Source organism: Hibiscus syriacus, unplaced genomic scaffold (assembly GCF_006381635.1).
Source record: "Hibiscus syriacus cultivar Baekdansim isolate YM2019G1 unplaced genomic scaffold, ASM638163v2 tig00110114_pilon, whole genome shotgun sequence".
Classification (NCBI taxonomy): Eukaryota; Viridiplantae; Streptophyta; class Magnoliopsida; order Malvales; family Malvaceae; genus Hibiscus; species Hibiscus syriacus.
Window position 1 is genome coordinate 870,301 of NW_024062594.1, and position 20,421 is coordinate 890,721.

Sequence of the window (20,421 nt, forward strand, 5' to 3'; positions counted from 1 at the left end):
ATGCAATTGGAGGCATTGATCCAGAAAAGTGTTCATTATTATAAATAACCCTTGTTCAGACAAAAATTTCTTATCTTTTAAGAGACATAAAAACAGATTAAAGGTACATTCGGACTAAGTCCTCTAGACCCCGAACAGCTTCCAGTAGGTTGACAAGTCTTCTGCCTTCCTCTGTCACTGGTAGAATGCCTTGTCGAACCACACCAGCTTCCCTTGCTAGGCCGTGAAGATGACGGGCTGCTTTTTGCACTTGATCCAGGAAATCTCTGATGGTTGCGTCTCGGGCCCTCACCCTTCGCTGTGCTTGTTCCCAACGGAAACGCCATTGTAATCCTCCGTCGAAAGGCACTATCTGAAGCTCGTTTGCTTGCCCCTTGAACCCATCTATAATAGCTTCTAACTCAGCTATTGTCTTGTCATCTTTCTCATGTCTTTTTTCTAAGTCAGCTATCCGAACTCTCAAGCGCTGGTTCTGATATTGACTATCTGCCAAGCGTCTTTGGGCAGTCTTCATCTGTTCCTTCCAAGCTTTCTCATCAGGCCCCTCAAACTTCCTTTTCAGGCTATGAGCTTCGTCTTTCCAGTATTCAGAGGTTACCTTCAACTTGGAGTTATCTTTGACCTTATCTTGATACCCCTTTCTCAAGTCTTCGAGCTCAAAACGGACTCTTTTTTGTTCTTTTTCTAGTTTTTCTGCCCGATCTTTCTGAGAGTCAGCATCAAGCTTCCACTGATAACGTTCAGCTTCAAGTTCCTTTATTCTTTGCTTCAGCTCATTATTCACGGCTTCAAACTCGGTCTTGGCTATCTCGAGTTCAGAAGGGACATGCCTGAGATGTTCTTCCATGGTCCGGGTGTCATCACAGTCTGGCACCGGGACATTGTCATTCTTTCTCAATCTTCGCCACTCCATATAATCTGGAGTGAGCATGCTTCTGGCAGCTACAACATCCATTCGGAATACTTTCCTCCACGAATCGGCTGCTTCTTTGATCATCTTCTTATAGCTGTCGCCGTGATACTCAAACTCTGACCTAGCTAAACCGCATGTTGCTGGGACAAACTGACGTGCTCCATACTGTCTAAGTGCTAATAGCGGAGCATACCCGACTGCTCCCCAGAGTCCAAGTAAGGTCACAGTGTCAGAGTCACCACACCGAAAAAGAACATCACTGAGGAATAACCAAGGGGCTCTCCAGACAATATCTCGGTCTTGAAGATGCGTAAAGACCTTCATCCATTTTTCTTTTGAAGCGCCTTCATGCCATTTTAAGGTAATAAATTCACCTAGAGGTGAATAGGTGGTGCTGAAACGGCGGTAGGCAACCCCGTCAGTCTTCCAGAAGTGGCTGTGAATCCAGACCTGAAGGAGCTGAATGCACCCGGTGAATCTTCCTCCGCCAGTTCTTCGGCAATGGTTGAGCGATCGAAAGGTCTCAGCCAAGATGGCTGGTGCTGGGTTAACTCGTTTAGAAAGTTGCTCAAATAATTCCACCACGGCAGCGTCAATGCACCCCAAAGCCTTCGGAAATATGATTAAACCGTACAGACCCAGTGCAAAAGGTCTATAGTCTTCCACTCATCAGGGTGGTTTTTCATTAGTTGCTTTATATGGATCCACTCGATTCCTTCCCCGCTACCTTTGTGCCGGAGTCGATCAGTCACCCACTTTTCATCAACCCCTGCAATCTTGGCCAGTCCGTTCTTGAAGGGCTGACTCTTGATATGTTTAATATATGCCCTCTCTAGTTTGATGCTTTCGCAGTGCAATAGAGTAGTATACTCTTCGATAGTAGGCACCATGTCTTCCTGGTTAAAGGTGAAACAACTATATCCCGGGTTCCAGAATTGAATTAATGCTCGGAGCAAGGGCTCATCAGTCTTGACATGGAGCAAGAGGGCGATATCACCATATCGTTGGCTGAACTTCTGCTTTCTGTCATTCTTCCAACTGTCCCAAATGTTTCGCAGCTCTTGGACATTATTCTGTTTCAGGCTGACAGCGGCATAACTAACCAGTTCTGACACATAGTTTCCCTGAAGACTGTCTCCCTTCTCCTTCTGAGCCTTCTCGGACCATAGTCGTGCCTCAGCGTTTTCAATCTCTTGTATTACAACACCTTTGTCCATTAATTCGAATTATTTTGTGTATAACAAACGCTTTTTAGGGATCAATAGCCTCTTGTAATGATGCAAATGCTAGAAAACAAACACAAAGGCAAAAACGTTAGTAAAATAAGAATACAAATAAAAAATGACGGAAGAAAAAAAACGCAACAAAAACATGGTTAGGGTAAAAAAATCCTAAGTTTTGGAACGTGGTTTTGGGGTAGGCTCTAATTCTTCATGGTCTCCCGGTTTAGGTTTTAAAAACGGTACCCGAGTTTTCCTTGTCGGTGCCCCCTTGGGCTTGCCAGACCCTTAGTCCTAAACCCATCACAGGCTTGTATGGACTAAGTTAAACTCGAGGGGACACATTCCCTTATGCCCGCACGGTGAATAAATTCACACGAAGACATAAGGTATATGAATCCCGAAGGCTACTTGCTAGGCCCGCACGGTGAATAAATTCACACGAAGGCGTCGCTTTCACCCCCACTTAAAATAGGGTTCGGAGCTCGGGTTTAGAGCCTTAGATGAAAATGTTTGGAAAGCTGAAATCATTAGAAAACGGTCAGTCCAACTATTTACTCGAAAAATATAATCAAAAATAAGTAATAAGGATCGAAATATTACCTTAAAATTTAAACTTACCTTTTTCGTTAAAAAGACAACTGGAAATTACCTTAGCCTGACTCACTTACCTGTGTCCCCAGCGGAGTCGCCAAGCTGTCGGAACCGCCTTTCGGTTGGGCCCCGAAATTGGGCTTCAACTTGAAAAATGTGGATTGGAGTCGCCACCGATCATTTATTTAAAAATAAATGGGTTGATCGGATATCCTATTTCTTACCTGATCTGCGTCTTACCAGAGATGTGTCGGATTCGGGAGTCGGTTACAGTCAAGGAAGGGCTAGCACCCTTGAACTGCCCTTTCGGTACTGTGTAATTTCCAGTTGTCTTTAATTAAGAAAATTGAAAGTTAAGTTAAAAGGTAAAATATTGATCCAAATTGCTTACCACTGATTGTTTGAAGTTCTCTCAAAAAGGCAAGGAAAGGGTTAGGTAATGAAAGTAATAAAAATAGAAAAATAAGGCGGACAAACGAAATAATATAAAAAACAATGTATACAAAAAGGAAAGAATGAAATATGACTAAATACAAAATAAGATATGCAGAAGAGAAATACAAACGAAAATACAAATAAAGAAAAAGAAGAAAATATAATAAAACATACAAAAAAAAAAATTACACAGAGTAAAATAAAATATAAAACAATGAATAATGAAAAGAGAAAAAAATATGCGTAATATATAAATAAAAAATAACAGTTATAATAGTAAAAATAGTAATGAAATAATAATGATGAAAATAATAAATAAAATATATATACATATATATGTAAAATATGAAAAATACATGAAAGATATATAAAAATAAAAGGTAAAAAAAAGGTAATACATACACGAATGTAATAATAAAATATAATATAATAGCATAAATAAATAAATAATAATAGTAAAAAGTAAAAGGGAGAAATAAATAAAATAAACGTGGAATAAATAATTAATGAATGAAACGAGAAATATATATATATTAAAGTATTAAAAAGGAAAAATATCAATAATAGGTAAAATGAATATATATATATATATGTATATACATAAATACAAAAAAATGTTAATAGAAATATAATTATAAGACAAAATGAGTAAGGTTGGTAAATAATAAAAAAAATACACATATAACGTATAAAATTATAAGATGTAGTAGCTAGATAAAGAAATGACCAAAAAGTTAATTAAAATAATATATATGTATTAACACTAAGTATATAGATGAAATGTATAGAAAATACGTATATATATATAATTACATGAATAAATAAAGAATAGTAATAATAGAAATAATAAGGATAATATAAAGAATAATAATAATAAAATAAAAATGGTAAAAGAGTATAAAAGAAATAAAATATATACATATATACGTATAATAATAATAATAACAATAATAATATATATATATAATAAAACGTATAAGTGACATAATACTATACTAATAATACATATATACGAGTGTAAAACACTAATAATATAATATATATATATAATATTATAATGTAATATAAAAGATAATTAAAATTAAAATCCAGAGAAAGGACTAAAATGAAAGAACTGCAGGTTTGAGGTCGAAATTCTAAAGCAATATTAAGGGTTAATTTCAATTTGGGGGGTGAAATAACTCTCCAAAAGATACGAGGGACCAAAAGGGTAGTTTACCCTAATTTATTTAGAAACACGTGGGTCTGATATAAACAGATCAAATGTTTGTTTTTATTTCATTTTCTCTTCTTCTTCAAGCCGAGGGATCCCCCCCCCTTTCTCTTTTCTCTGCCTTGTTCTTCAGTAATGAAGAACACAGGCGACCTTTTCCAGAAGCCGACCGTTGGCCTCCTCGCGCCGCCTCGCCGCCGCCGTTGAACGGCGACGGCCGCCGTTCATCGGCGGCAAAACCCGTTCTTTTTTTTGTTTTCCAAAGGTTTTTAAATCTAGTTTCAGAAAAACGAAATATTTTTTATAAAAAACGAGCCTCGGGGGCTAGATCTATAAAAGAAGATCCCGACCAAGCCCCTCCGTTCATCGGCTGAAAACGCTTTCTTTTGTTTTTGTACAAATCGCAGAGGAATACTACCATGCAACGGCGAAAAGAACCAAAAAAAAGAGGTAAAAAATGCTACCTTTATTTCTTTCTGAACTGGTTACAAAATAAAGCTTCCAAAAATGTTATATTTCCCCTGATCTCTCGTAATATATTGTGTGTTTTTCTCACCAAATTCCTCGTAATCCCCCTTTTACAATGGATGTTTACATCTATTTATAATAATAAAAAAAACCTATTTTTGATTACACTTTTGAATCCTAATGGAACTCTAATGCTGGATTATTGCTTTGGTTGTTGAGGACGGTTGTGACTCTTGCGCCGGATGACTCGGGGACCGTTGGAGAGGCGTGCAAGCTGTGGTGTCCTCGAGCGGCTGGGAACAAGGAATGAGGGGCGTGCTAGGGTTACGTGGGAGACGGATTTGGTCCACTGTTGGGCCCTGAAGAAAAAAAAAATGTAAATATAATTTATAATAAATATATATATTATATAATATAAGGATGAAATTTAGTGTATTCAATTAACGTTTTTTTTCAAAACTCAATGGGAGAAAAAAAATTAATCACTTCTTTATTATTAAAAAAATGATTATTCAATATTGCTACAAATGAATAATGAAATAAAAAACAATAAATATTATTTTTTTAAAAGAGATTTAAAGTTAAAATTGACCAAGAATGAAGATTATAAAGATGGAGGATTGGGGGGGGGGGGATGAATGATATTTTTCCCCCTGCCGACCATCGCAGTCCACGGTCGTATTCATGGTGATGGTTAGGTTTGAATCATCCACGTGTGCGGTCCCTGTTCAAAGAAAAACGAGCACCCAAACTTGAAAGCAAGCAACAGGTTTCCAGCTTTGATCAATCAAATGGAGCGATGCAACGTGGCAGGCGATGGGTGGTGAGATTAAAGAGAAAGGTAAGAGTGGGGTATTGCCTGTCTGCTTTCCCATTTCCAAGTGCCAAACTGTCATTTTCGACCAACTTTCCATATATACAGTTGATAACATTATATTTTAATTCGGTGGATGGGACTGATTTGGCTTAGTCGGGTATATCAAATCTCTCCAATATTTGAATTTGGGACGTTTTTGCTGCAAAGGGACGAACAGTGAATTAATTGGAATTATCTAATAATGGTTTACTTGGATTTTAATCCCTTTAATAATAAAGAGTTTAACTTAATATAATTGTTAAAATGTACATTTCTCTTCTATTTTCTTTGTTTGTAGATGTTTGTTGTCTCCTTAAAAAATGAAATTATTCTCACGAGGAAGTCACACGTGCAGTTCATTTTCGTGGACCATGATGAGCACGTGCGCACCATGTCTCCATTGTCAGTTTATCCATAGCTAAGGGCGCAGCTATGTCTTCAGAAAGGGAAAGAGACGAGTTGTTCGTGTTGCATAATTATAACATTGAAAAATGAAAGCTTTCATAAAGTGAACCGTCCAAAAACAATCTCGTTATTCGCCTAGATGTTTGCATTATCGACAAGGTGGAAAATAGAACATTTAACGGAAAAAGGGTATCGGATGGTAGTCCGATACGGTTTTTTTACGTACGTTATACGAACCCCTCGAAAAAGAATCATTAAAATCAACCTTCTACCAGCTCTATTCTACTTGTTTACAGTAAGGAAACTAAAAAGAAAAATCAAATGCATTTACTCCCATGTCCTATCATTTTTGCGATGAATGATCTTGCCGTGCCCACTGTATGCCCCTAGAAGTCTGGCCTCCTTATGTGATGATAAGTAGATTATTCTCGAATCCATCGTAGTTAACGATAGGGCGCAAGGGATCAAGCTTCCATTCACCATCGACGATGAATTTAATCTACACGAGGCAACCGTGCTGAGCTGTCCATCATGTAAGTAAATGTTAACAATTTAGAATTGAAACCAAGTTGACGTAAATACGCACCTCGTATTTCCCTGGATACAACTTCAAGTGCACAGAAAAAACACCACCACTCGATTTCTCCATCTTTCTCTGCAAGATATGATCATATAATTCATAAGCTACCTAACAATGAGAAGAAACCATATTTACACGCATGTTGAATCACTAATTTGCCTCATGGGTGAGCTTAAGTGCAGAATACAAAAAGATTATCATGAAGGGAGATGTAATGAAAACCATCGTGTGAGATTCATGAATATTATAGTGGACGCTAACCACTTGTCTGAATAAAATTAACACAACAAAACTGGTGAAAATGATGTCGTCAAATATGCAAATTATAGAACACTACAGAATCCTACTGCAAAATTAGAACTGAAAGAATGAATTCTTGGCATCTCCACTGCTAAACTAGAGCTGAAAGTATAGAAAACACACTTTCCTCTCTTAAGGAAAATATAAACACCGGAACTTGAGAACTTATGTGGTACTTCCTGTTGACAATGGCATAGAACACATTTTTAAAGCAAGGGAGTATGCACTCAACCCACCAAGCATGAAGCAGAAGCTGCAAGAAAGTTTATTGCAGACAGCCGGCATACGGTATAGAGCACTCCAAGAGACAGACAAAGTAAATAAAACAGGCGCTGTTTTGCTTTACCAAAAAGCAAGGACCATTACAGGTAAATAATATGTCAGTCCACACTATGTAACGTGTCATCTGTCTCAGCCCATAGGGACTAACAGTTTCCTTCAAAATGCTTCATAATTTAAAGATATGCCCATAGTATGTCTGCTTCAATCCATTGACACCAACAGTTTTATCTACACAGGGAGCCTCATAGCTTGATAATCATTGTCAACACTTATATATCTATTTGAACTGTGGTACATGACCAATGCAGGATTCACAGCTCCATTTTGGGAAACGATGCATGTATTTCGAGCACTCTGAAGTTAAAAGGAATTCTGGGACTAAACATATAACAATCTGCTTAGTTGCTTCTTTTGTTCAATGTTTTATTCTCCTCAACAATTTAATTGCCTTTATCTTTTTCTACAAAGCATCACAAAACGTTTTCCCCTAAAGTCTATCAACATAATTATGGATAGAACAAGACTATAAACTCGAGAGAAATGCAAAAAAAAAAAACAGGTAGTTTACGTACATGCTTTACCATTAATGAATGTACTAAGCAAGAAAAATATGTAATTATCAACTATGTCTACTCAGTTTGAGGTGCAAGCAAACCTTGGTTGCCCACCCATCAAATGATCCTGCTAACAGCACCACTGATCCAGAATTAGGCCACACTATGCAAGCAGTACGAAGAAGTTGTAAAGCTCTACGAGCATGATCAATCTTTTTCTGTTTCTCTTCCACAGTCCTCCGTGCATCTCTGTCAAAGGGACGTATATATATGTATATATGATGCTTTTGAATTAAAATAAGGTAGGTATTTTCTTAAACAATCACAAATTGTGCTTTCAGATTTTGAAGTAAAATAAGGTTGATATTTGCTTAAACTAGCATAAGTAGTGCTTACATTATTGCCAATGCCATCTTCCCTTCTAAAACTGCCAACCTTGCCCGTAGTGATCGCAAATTGTCCTGGGCATTCAATATCTCAGTTTCTTGGAACTCCCAGGCATCAGAAAGCTTATGGAAATCTTCAGTGGTGCTTCCATCACCCTAGACATTATGATATCAGGGTTAAAAGTTAATCAATAACTCAAAATAAATACGCAGTAACTGCACAATAGAAGGTTTCTAACTAATCCAGAAGTCCAATTAAATCTTGAGTCGGCACATATTGACAAAACAAAGCTTCAATTCTCTTCATCTTTTTCAAAGCACTTCTCTAGGTTCAATTACGCCATAAACAAACAGATCCTAAACAGAAAGATAACATAAGAAAATCTCATAACTATAATTCATAAATTACTGATCCCCGAGAAGGAGATTAACATAAAAGCTCCATTCTTAGCACTGGCATAATATCACTTGATCACTCTTCCTTCAGAACATAAACCTGGAATAGAACTAGCTGCCTCCACCTCTAATGCTCTCCCTCCATCCTCTGGTTTTTCGTTTGTTCTACCCAATTCTTTCTATTTGTATTTTCTAAAGTAATAAATATGAAAGGAGGTCTTGTTCAACTTGTAAAGAAACTATCTGGAAGAGAAAAACTGAACTACAAATAGAGCTATACTTTCTTTCAATTACCTAATTCTCAAGCAAAGCCACAAAAATACTTTGATTTGGCTTCCATTTCAAGGGGGGGGGGGGGGGGAACAAAAAATCTAACATAAAAATGGAACAGAGATCATTTGCTCACCTCCCGTGATGAAACCTCAGCAACGTTAGACCTCAATGTCTGTAATACAGATGAAAGCTCCAACTTCAAGTGCTCAAGACGGCTTCGTATTTCATTGTGATTAACATCTTTTCCAGAAGCACGTGACTCCTTTCTTCTGTCTAGTTCCTTGGATTTATTTCTTATTTCAAGTGACTCATACCCTGAAATATCTGTTGATCAATTCATTTTGTTGGAGATAATTTCAACAATTGTAAGTTGCACTAGTGCAAATATTAGTATCTAATATTAAAATTTCAGATATGAAACATCTGAAAACAGTAGACGGGCTACCTTCAAATTCCTTGCCAGAAAATCCTGCTCTTTGAAAGCTCCACTCTCTCCATGTTGGATTTCTTAAACCATCAATGCCTGATAGAGACTGGTTCAGACAAAAATTGGCATTGGTATCATTGACTAGGCCAGGATTATCGCTGAATGATGCAAACACTTTTCTATGAGGACCACCAACTGTCTTTTACAACATAACAAATGCAAAAAATTATGATTATGATTAAATTTCACACCAGAAAGCTGATGATCAAATGGAAGAAAATGAAGAATCAAGCTTAAAATGGATGAGACATCGATAACAGTTGTAAAAAAATATGATTATCCTAAAGAAGTAAATAAAATATCTTTATTCACATAAGTAAAATATGTAACCAATAAAAGCTGAAAAGTGATACAAGGATGTAAGAATGATTTCGGAACTAATAAATCCAACATACCACATCTGTTGAGGCTTGGACAAGATATTCTTCTTCAGTACATTTAGTATGGGAACAGGTATTGTCACCTTTGTCTCTGAAACCAATCCCAAAATTCATATTCCTTTCTTTCTCCAAATGACTCAGAATACCGTTAATGCCCCAATCATTCTCAGCCGCAGCTTCTCTAAACAAACAAGAGCATTTGTCAAAAACCTACCCAGGACACAAATCTCCCCAGGCTCCAGCATTCTCCCCTTTGCTCTAAGTTCAAAAGGAGATTAACTGATTTGCAGGAAAAACTATAAATTCATTTGAAGCAACGCATATAGCTTTACGATTATTCCAAACATGAAAGAAAAAATATAACTACAAAGAAACTCCACAAGGTTGATTCTTCTAACAACATAACACATTCAAATTCAAAAAAACATCTCACAAGTAACAGCAAGTCCAAGCAAATCACTATTCCACGAGAAAGAAAGATTAAACATTTGTAATTATTTATTCCAAACACGAGACTGGTAAAACTACAAATAACAAAATTCAATAAGGCATTCGAATAACAACTGCAAAAAATAAGTTTTCTGTCAAAAGGCTAAAGTACATTAAGGAAGCAAAATCCCGAAGAGTTAAATATCTCACAATGATCTACCAGACGAGGAAGTTGAGCTAGAATAATTAAAGGCCAAATTAGGAGTCCCATTACTTTCAACTTCAAATTGAGCCCTTTCTTGGTTCTGGTTATCCCATTTCTTCTCATTCTCCATAAAGTCCCAATCCTTGATACTATTTTCTTGAAACCCGTGTTGGTTATCAATATCATTATCCAAGTCCCAGCCCATAGAAAGCCACCCTCCTTGTCTCTTAATCCCCTCAACCAGATCCATCCTCCCAGCATCAATCAGCTCTTTCTTGCTAGGAAAAGCCTCGGGTTTGTCACTATTTCTCATGAACTCCAATATCTCAGTCTCCAACGCCAAATCCCCGTCACTGTCCCACCCTTTCTTGCACCAACAAGACCAACAAGAAACCCTTCTCTTCTCTTCCCCGAGCACCAAACCACGAACAGGATTCAGATTCAGAGACACCGAATTCCCTTTGTTGCCGGCGGTAATCCTGCAGAAACAGGAGGGGATAACCCGAGCACGGAAGTGCGTTAGGAACGAATGGGGCGAGATGAAAGTATGGCTGGAGGAGGTGAAGGTGGCCATGGTTCAGGCATTTCTCCGAACACTTTGCAGACGGGTAAAAGAGTAAATCAAAAAGATTCCATCTTCAGCTATTTTAAAGGCGTGGATAGAGAGGGAGGGAAATTATAGGAGAAAAAAAAACAAAGGAAAGGAAAAAGAAAGAGATAGAGTTGGAGAGTTTAAGTAACGAACAATACTACCGAAAAGCGTAACCCTCATTAAATGTGGAGGTGGAGGGAGCACCGTTTTAGATACATTTTGGGCGGGCAAATTTTCTCTGATTATTAATATTTATTTACTAAACTCCATCATGATCGGTCAGTCCCAGTTGCAGCTTGATTTTAAAAATGTTTTAATTCAGATCCAGAACTGATAGAAATTTAAAAACTTACTGCATTTACATATTTTATATTCTTAGGTTACATTTTACATCCAGCACACATAAAAAGATAAAACAATTTATATTCTTAGGAAAAGTTCTTCAGTTGTACATAATATACTAAAATACCTCATTAATTAAATTATTCTTTTTAAGTAAATATTAAAAAAATAAAGTATACATTTAATACTTAAATTATTATTTTTATTCCGTTTAAATATCTAAAATTTATTTTTTTCTTCAGAATCATATATAATATTTAGATTAAATTTTAATTTGATATCCAACCGTTAAAAATTTAATAATAATATTGATGTTGTATGGCTTGTCAAGTTCTAAGTATATTTTTAATTTTCATATCATCTTTCTCTTTCTCAGTGATCATTTTTTAATTAATTTTATTCAACCAATTAGGTGGTGATACGTGTCATCGCCTATGAGTATAAAATGAAAGAAATCATTCTTGCTCTTAACATGAATTGAATCTAGGGCACGCACTTACAAATGGGCATGGGTTGGGTTTCCGGCCAACTCGACCTGACCCGAAAATTTTATAATCTCCATTCGAAAATTTGAATTTACCTGAAATTCGACCTGACTTTTGAGATCAAACCCGATTCCAACTCGATCGGCCCGATTCGAAATTATATAAAATTATTAACTTTATTTAATAAAATAAGGACTAAATTGAAAATAAATAATATAAAGACAAATATTATTACAATTATTCATAAATATATAAAGTATAATTATATTATTTTTCAAGTCAGGTAGGGTAGAGTTAGGTCAATTATTTTTCACTCTAAACACGAACTCGGATTTGAATCCGACCTGAACTCATCCTCTTAAAAATCCGACCTGATCCGTTTCGAACCTGAATTTTTTATTAAAAAAACTCGAGCTTATTGGGTCAGAAACCGTCAAGTTTGGGTCCCGTGCCTATCCCTACAAGCACTTGCATGAGATGAAGTCAATCATTGAGCTAAGCTAGCCATTTGAGTTAATTTCATTACATTTTATATTTTACTTATATAACAGTATCACTACAAAATAAATATTTTTTTATGATTATAAGATTCAAATATGAGACATTTTAAAAGCTTAATTACTCAATTATAGTGTGTTTTTTTATTATATTGAGATTAATACTTACTTATATTATTATTAAATTAAAAGAATAATTTATTTAATTCATGTTAGAAGCAAGAATGATATTTTTCATTTTATCCTTATTGGTGGTGTCTCAATACCTAATTAGTTAAATAAAATTAATTAAAAATGTTGATGAAGAAAGAGAAAGGTGATTTGGAAATTAAAAAAATTTGACATGTCAACCTCGATATTACCATTAAGTTTTTAGTGGCGAGTCACCAACTTGAAACTTAAACTAAACATTAGGATTGATTTTAAGAAGAAGAAAAAATTTAGATACTAAAACGAAATAAAAGTGATCATTTAATTAATAAACCTGTAGTTTACCCTTTTAATATTTATTTAATAATAATAATTTAATTAATGATGTGTTTCGATAAAGCTAGTGATTTATTTCAATATGTGACACTAATTGTAGACTCATTAATTTTGGTATTGATATCCCCACTAATTGGGTCACGAATATAGGCTGAAACAGGACCCAGTGCCTGTAACAAAGAAGACGCAAGCCCACGGCTACAATTGAAGAAAATTCACTCTAAAAAGCTGCAATTAATGTAAATATGTATTTGGATTATATAATTAAGTATTTTGAAGATGATTATAACTAAGCTGCAATTATCATCAATTATTTAATGATCCAAAAGAAAAAGTGAAGATTATATACAGTATGTTTAGAAAAAAAATATTATTGTATAAATTGTATTAAATATTCTAATAGTTTAATTTTATTTTTCTTTCTTATGAGCTCGAGAATAAAAATAATTTTCAATAATGAATGAAAATAGTATTTGATTAATTGAAATAGTAAATTCAAAAAATTAAAACAATATTAATTAGGGAGAATCTAGTGCTACCAAACTTATTATACCAAATTATAAAATTTCCCAAGGATCCAAATAAAATTTTAGGACAGATAAATTTATCTTATTCTCAAAAAGTCCATGGTATTTAAAGAAACTAAAGAAATTGTACGGGTCCAAACATAAATATTCCTTTTTTAATAGAGCTTATAAGGGATGAAAAGGAACATGAAAGTTTTGAAGGGGACCAAATATTTATTTTTCTATCATATTGTATGTAATTTTTCATGCTTACAGAAACACAGAAAATACTATAAAATCAGTCATTTTCAAGATATATAGCAACACAGAAAGGTCTTTCCTTCAACTTCCAACACAACTAGAAATAAATACAAGTGTAAATTTTTCCAATTAGACCAAAGCAGCAGATAGGCACTCTCTATCATACACTTACTTTCCTACTTATGCACAATCCTTAATCATTTAGTACTCGAGAGATACAAAATTAAACCTATTTACGTCAACTTGACAATCGACATCGATCGGTGTTAATAGATGATTGTGGTCTCAGGCATCGGTCTGTTTCACTATTTCTCGGCTCTCCCCAATGCCCTCTTCAGATCAGACTTCTGCTCTGCATTGAGCCTCGAGGGAAAGATGATATCAAATTTGATTTTGAGGTGTCCTTTCTTGCTAGGTTCTTTCGAGATCGGCATCCCTTCGTTCGGGATAACCACCACGTGACCTGGTTTCACGATTTCCGTAACTGGGATGGCAAGGTTCCTTCCATCCAAGGTTGTCAAACTGAAGGTAATCCCGGTGAGGGCTTCGAGAAGTGAGATTTTCTGATTGACAATCAGATCATTCCTGTCCCTCTCGAAAACAGCATGCGGTTTCTCGTCTATCACAAAGATGAGATCAGAAGGAATGAAACCAGGTTCATGGTTTCCTTTCTCCGGGAAAGTGATTTTTGTGCCCTTTTTCCAGCCAGGTTTGATATCTATTTTCAATATTTCGTCCACCGTCTTCGGCTTACTGCAAGAAAGTTAATTATACATCAAACAAAGGGGAAAAACATTAGTACAAATCACTCCAAGTTGTTGCTCCAACCAATAGTTCAAGTGATGAAAACATGAATGCACGTACATTCTACGTTACTTTCAAGCCCGAAAAACCCTTATAAATTAACAAGAATGTTCCAAAACGATGATAGGATAAGATGTTGCTCCAACCAATAGTTTAAGTGATGTAAACATGAATGCACATATATTCTTCTTACTTTCAAGCCCGGAAACTTGAAATATATAAACAAACAAGAATGTTCTAAAACGAGGATCGGATATGAACAAATGAAACTAAATTGGCAAACAAACAAACTGGCTTAATATTCTAGGACTGAAGATCATTTCCAGAAAACAAAAGACAACACCTAATATCCATTCTCTAATCATTGGCATGTGATGGTAACAATCACTTCTAGAGTATTAGGATAACCTAAAAGAAATCCGAGGAAGCGACGGCGATTTCATTTTCCGGATAATCCGATATGCAGTAAATTCTACAGAGGTCAACTGATCTATTTCAGCAATCAAATTCTGATATTATCAATGCAAATTTGATCAAAAACAGGGAATGAAAGAACTTGAATTGAATACATATAAAGCTTTGGATCGATAAATTCCCAAATACCGATCAATTTACAAAAGATGCACAAAGTATCAACTTTCAAAAGAATTGGTAAACCAAAACCCATAATTCAACTTCAAAAAGAAGTACCCATGAGTAGAAGTCAACCCCTCAAATCCTTTTCAAAAAAAGAAAACCATCTTTCAACATCAATAATTTCTCTGCAATTGCAAATTCTAAAAGGATTTTAGTGCTTAATCTCTAATCATCTTAAGAATTTTCCTGGACTATCCAGAGAATTGAAGAATAATCAACACCTATTCACAGATTGTTTCCTCCTATCGCAAAATCCAGATCACATAAGCAACAAACAAACAAAAAATCAACATGCAAAATTATCATATCCAAAATTGAATAGAAAAAGTTTAAAGCTTTCAGCATGAAAGAATAAACCCAGAGAAAATTGCATGCACTGACCCAAATTCATCAGCCATGGTGCGGGAAATTCGCATTTTGCGCCTACCACCTTTATAAAGCTCCTCCAAACTACAAACCAATTTGCTTTCAACCGGCTCCGCCTTCTTGTTCCCTTGACTCCCAACACCACCATCCCCACTATATCTCTTCTCCGACCCTCCAAAAAACTCCGCAAATACATCCTCAGCATTCCTGGGATTAAACCTGTAGGCCCTACCACCACCGACACCGCCACTAAACCCATTGGGACTCGATAATTCAGCCGACTGGAGTCCTTCTTCGCCGTAGAGGTCATAGATCTGCCGCTTCTGCGGGTCGCTGAGGACGTCGTAGGCTTCAGAAATCTGCTTGAATTTCGCCTCCGCTTCTTTCTTGTTGATGGGGTTCTTGTCCGGGTGCCACTTCATGGCCAGCCGTTTGTAGGACTTCTTCAGGTCCTCCTCCGTAGCGTTACGGCTGACTTTCAGAATGTTGTAGTAGTCGACTCCCATTTTTTTCACCCTCTTCGCCTCTTCACTTTTAGGGGGGAAAAAACAAGATTTAAAGAAGAAAAATAATAATTTTTGTCTGAGTTTGAGTGCTAAAGGGGAATGTAATGTTGTGGGAAAAGTAAAAAAAAAGTAATTAAAAGGTAGGAGAAGCGAGTCTGCCGAGTTAAGGAACAGGAAAAGGAAGCAGGTAACGAGATAGCTGGATTTAATGCTGTAATCGCGCTCCTTTGATTTTCTTTGATTCCTTTGTTTTTATTTTATAGTATTTGTTATTTTTTCTGTCAAGATTTTAGTTTAGGGTAACAACTTCAATAACCAATAAGATTTCCCACGTTTATATACTGTAGTCCACAAAAAAGTTTAATAATTTTAATATGGTAAAAATATATTAAATATATTAATTTTTACTTTAACTATTAATTATTGAGTTAAAATGCCAAGAATGTTAAAAAATCTTAACATTTTAGGTTAAGTGAAACTTAATATGTTAATTTTTTAACATTTTTTGTTTTAATTAAAAAATGTTATAAATAATATAACATTTTCGATTATCAATCAAAAAGTTAAAAGAATTAACATTTTGGATTTAACATTTTCGGTCACACTTTTTCGTAGCCTTAAATTAGACTGTTATATGCCAGAACTACCTTAATATGAGATTCAAATTTATTCCTTTAAAATATAAAAAATCAACATTGTGTGCATTTTCGGGGTGTATTTTTTTAACTAGATTTTATTAATAAAAATAATTAAAAGAATCAAAATTACAATCCAATTAAATATAAAAAAATATGAACAATAATAAAAAAATCATATAAAAAAATATTAAACTCAAATATACAAAGAAAAACAATACATTCTCTTAAGAATGCCGGCCAACTTTTAAAAAATCCAGTAAACTTCATAAAACTTTTTCTCTATGTCGAACGAAATACTTTTTACAAAGTGATAAAATGAGTGATAAACAAATCAAACTATTTGGTTGGCTCCTCCGTTGTACAATTCTGATTATATCAATAAACAACCTCTTATCAAAGATGAGATCTAATTATACGTGATCATCGACAAACCGATCAAAAACAAATGTCCCGAGAGCTTTTGTCGAGCACCAAAACGATCACAAATGTATGCGAAAAATGTATTAAAAATCATAAGAATCATACCACAATAGCATAAAAAACGTATGCTATAAAAACAGAGAAAAACATGTCACAAGAACATATATTATTATTCAAAATTAAAAATAATATAAAAAAATAATATAAAAAAAATCATATAACTAATAATCATTGACGATCTACAATGAATATTAAGGTGGGTGCAAGTAAAAGAATTTCTTTCATATAAATTCTACAGTAGGTGAGTAAATTTTCAAATTGATTTTTTTTAATTTGAAATTTAAATTAAGTTATTTGGTTTAATTTAAAATTTTATTTAGATTTTAAGTTCGAGGCTAACTTAAATTTATAAAGTTTAAATAATTAAAAAGTAAAAAGTAAAACCACGTCATTTCCTTTTTTAATAAAGTAATTGTTTTATTTTATGATTTGATTTGATCTTTAATTCTTTTATTTTTATCATTTTTTAATTCAATTCAATTTGATTTTTGATTAAATTTAAATTACATACACTTTATCCTCATTAAAGTACACGTGTAACCTTCAATTTCTCTCTTGAATATCAAAATTAATATACGAATTTAAAAGTTTATTTAATATTTATATTATCGACAAATATAATTCTAGAAGAGACAAATCGGAGTATTAAAAATATTAAGATACTTCTTTAATTTGGTTCTTTAACTTTGCTCTTAATTAACATATATAAAGGGAAATAAAAAATTAGGAGAAGTATAAGTGGCAACGTGCAAGCTAATAAGACCGACCAATTGGTGGTGTTAGAGATAAGCATGTAAGACGAAAGGTGACGGAAACAGGGATTCGATGATTCAGCTTTGAGGCAAACCCCCATGTGGTAGGACCCAGCAATAAGGCCAACCCATTACATCATTTATTTTATAATTAACAACTAAATAAGATACGTTTCTTATTAATAAAATATATTTGTGAAAAATATAAACAAAATTGGATGAGTTTGAATTATTTAGTTACCACTGGTGTGGTGTAGATGGATATTTTTAACGAAATTAAATGTTGATATTTGAATATACATGAAATTGAAATGATGCGTGTACTTAAGTTGTAGCAAATAGGGACACCTCTGATAAGTCATGAGATGATAGGTATTAGCAGAAAAGGATGGGAAACGGTGGCGTTTGTGGCTTCCGTTGCTATATGTGGAGATTATCATTGCTGCCGACTATTCTGCTTTAATTTATGGTCGTACGCATTGGTCCATCAATTCCGAGTCCATTTCAATTACCCCACTGGATACAGAAGATCTTGGTCAACCACACCACCTCTGATAAGTCAATGCATTGGTCCATTTCGGGCTAAGGTTTTGGCCCACCTAAACTCGATTCAAGTATAATATTTCTTCACTCGTGTAACCCCACAGACCTATGCGGGTAGCTCGATCCGATCCGGGGTGTCACATTAGGGCCACCGGAGTGACCCACTGTAAAAATAGCGGAAAATTTAAAACTTTTTATCAGAACATGTAAACTTATAAAATCAGTTTTCACTATTTAAAAATAAAACAGATTTCCAAACACGTATATAAATCAAAATACAATTACATTCCCCCTAATCACATGTACCATACTCTGCAACAACGCCGGACGAACTCCCTTACTGAAGTCGATAGATGCACTGGTACAATTCTTTTAACCTGAAAAGGTGAGTAATAGAGTGAGCTTTGGAAAGCTCAGTAATACAGAATTACCAGATGATGCTGAAGAACGTGCAGATACAGATAAACATATTTTTCTTTATCGATTCAGACATTTACAGATCTTTATACTGAGCAGAGATTCTACGGATATTTCAGGTAGTAACAAATAGTATTCATTTCAGATGGAAATATTTCGGATGTCTAGGTTCAGGAGATCAGAATAGGTTTTCTAGTGTATTCCCAAAAACCATGTAACTTTTCAGATCTTTTTAAAACATATATATATATATTTATATATACCCCTGTCCCAATACAACATAATGTGTAGGTTCCCCAGAACCATACACCCAACCCAACACAACATATAAGGCCCTGAGCACAAAGCCGAGGAACCTGCGAAAATTCTTCCTTCAACAATACCCCCCAATTAAAACATTTTTCCGTCATTAAACGGAGATATCAAAAATCAAAAACAGAATTCAGAACAGATATTAGAACAGAATCCATATAAGAAATCAGAACAGAATTCAGGTCATGTATCAGAACAGAATTCAAGTCGAAAATCAGATAAAATAATTATATGATTAGGGAACACACCAGAGTTTACAATTATTTTTCGGAGGTACTGGATAATCTTAGCAAGTAGAGAAACACGGATCTTCAGTATACCGATAGAATGTCAGAATTTAGAATCACTGTTGGAAAAGTTCAATAACTGACGGAATCATCAGTTATTCAGAATGTGAATTATCAGGATCATATCTTATTCGGACTGTTTTCAGAAGTTGTACGTAATCATAAGGGTATTCAGGATCTTTTACATCCATATCAATTGAGCGGATAATCGAACAACTTAACAACGAAGATTCAGAACCTTAACAATCTATGTCGACTGGTCAATTCATTTTTCTTCCAGGGTATTTACTCTTTAATACCACAAATTATTGTTCATATATCATTTTCGAAATTAACATTGAATAAATCTTGCAATGTCTTTATTTCATGTTCACTCTTTCATCATATCATGAAATACTGACGTACTTGATTAATTTGTTCATAACCCATTGTAATTGTACACTACGTAAACTCATCAGAGTTTCCAGACTTATCCAACTCACTTATTCAATCCTCAGTCCTTGTGGTTACTTAATTTATTTAGCATTCAAGTCCATTCCAGATACTTCGCGATTTTCCAGAGTAATTCAAGCGTTCCTGATTTTTAGACACATGCTTCACTTCTGTTCCATTGAATTTGGTCTTTGTGGTTGATTTGTCGAACAAACGTCTAATTCTTAGTACTGAATGCGATCCAGAGTTGAACTAAGTTGAATACTTCCAAAATTTATCATCGAGTCAAACTTAAGAAGACAAACACGCATTCCAGTAATATCTATGCCATTCAGTTATTGACATAGCCTTAGGGTTAATCTACTCACTTAAATTATGTTCCATTACTTTTAAAGGTAGGCCAATACCTATGCTTATTTGGATTCCTTAATTAATCTAAGGCATTTACTTGGTATAGGTCATGAGGGTATTTTGGTAATTTTGATGTTCAGTTTTATTCCATTCATTTCAGAGCTCGAGGATATTCAATCATTCCTGAGCTTGGTGATATTCTTGGGGTCATTTCCATTACAGGGGGTATTTTGGTCATTTTACAACAGTGTATTTCAATCCTTTCCTTCCGTCCGATCTTACTATTAAATTCAATCTTATCATTTATTTCAGTCCTTTCAAACAATTCTGACAACAGAACACCCCCGACAAA

The 20,421-nt window shown here is 34.7% G+C and overlaps 2 protein-coding genes across 3 annotated transcripts; both read right to left on the bottom strand.

Moving 5' to 3' along the window:
* Positions 1 to 6,334: 6,334 nt before the first annotated feature.
* LOC120215235 (protein PTST homolog 2, chloroplastic-like) lies at positions 6,335 to 11,107 on the bottom strand. 2 transcript variants are annotated; one of them, XM_039212961.1, is made up of 8 exons: positions 10,382 to 11,107; positions 9,758 to 9,923; positions 9,321 to 9,501; positions 9,009 to 9,199; positions 8,217 to 8,362; positions 7,922 to 8,069; positions 6,691 to 6,759; positions 6,335 to 6,603 (listed from the first exon to the last, which is right to left on the bottom strand). In XM_039212961.1, exons 1-8 carry the CDS (start codon positions 10,948 to 10,950, stop codon positions 6,508 to 6,510), a joined length of 1,566 nt encoding a protein of 521 aa, XP_039068892.1. In that variant the 5' UTR covers positions 10,951 to 11,107; the 3' UTR covers positions 6,335 to 6,507. The 2 variants fall into 2 exon arrangements, with proteins under 2 accessions (XP_039068892.1, XP_039068893.1); XM_039212962.1 differs by having other exon boundaries at positions 9,009 to 9,190; positions 10,382 to 11,106.
* Positions 11,108 to 13,554: 2,447 nt separating this feature from the next.
* LOC120215236 (dnaJ homolog subfamily B member 1-like) lies at positions 13,555 to 16,097 on the bottom strand. Its single transcript, XM_039212963.1, has 2 exons — positions 15,367 to 16,097; positions 13,555 to 14,298 (listed from the first exon to the last, which is right to left on the bottom strand). The coding sequence occupies exons 1-2, from the start codon at positions 15,855 to 15,857 to the stop codon at positions 13,851 to 13,853; spliced, it is 939 nt and encodes a 312-aa protein (XP_039068894.1). The 5' UTR covers positions 15,858 to 16,097; the 3' UTR covers positions 13,555 to 13,850.
* Between the last annotated feature and the right edge of the window lie 4,324 nt (positions 16,098 to 20,421).

Coding starts and splice junctions, on each gene's coding strand:
- LOC120215235 (XM_039212961.1), bottom strand. CDS start 10,950: ATGGCCACCTTCACCTCCTCCAGCCATACTTTCATCTCGCCCCATTCG. Junction 9,502..9,757: donor TCCAAGCCTCAACAGATGTG/GTATGTTGGATT, acceptor ATGTTGTAAAAG/ACAGTTGGTGGTCCTCATAG. Junction 8,363..9,008: donor CTGAGGTTTCATCACGGGAG/GTGAGCAAATGA, acceptor CATAATGTCTAG/GGTGATGGAAGCACCACTGA.
- LOC120215236 (XM_039212963.1), bottom strand. CDS start 15,857: ATGGGAGTCGACTACTACAACATTCTGAAAGTCAGCCGTAACGCTACG. Junction 14,299..15,366: donor ACCATGGCTGATGAATTTGG/GTCAGTGCATGC, acceptor ACTTTCTTGCAG/TAAGCCGAAGACGGTGGACG.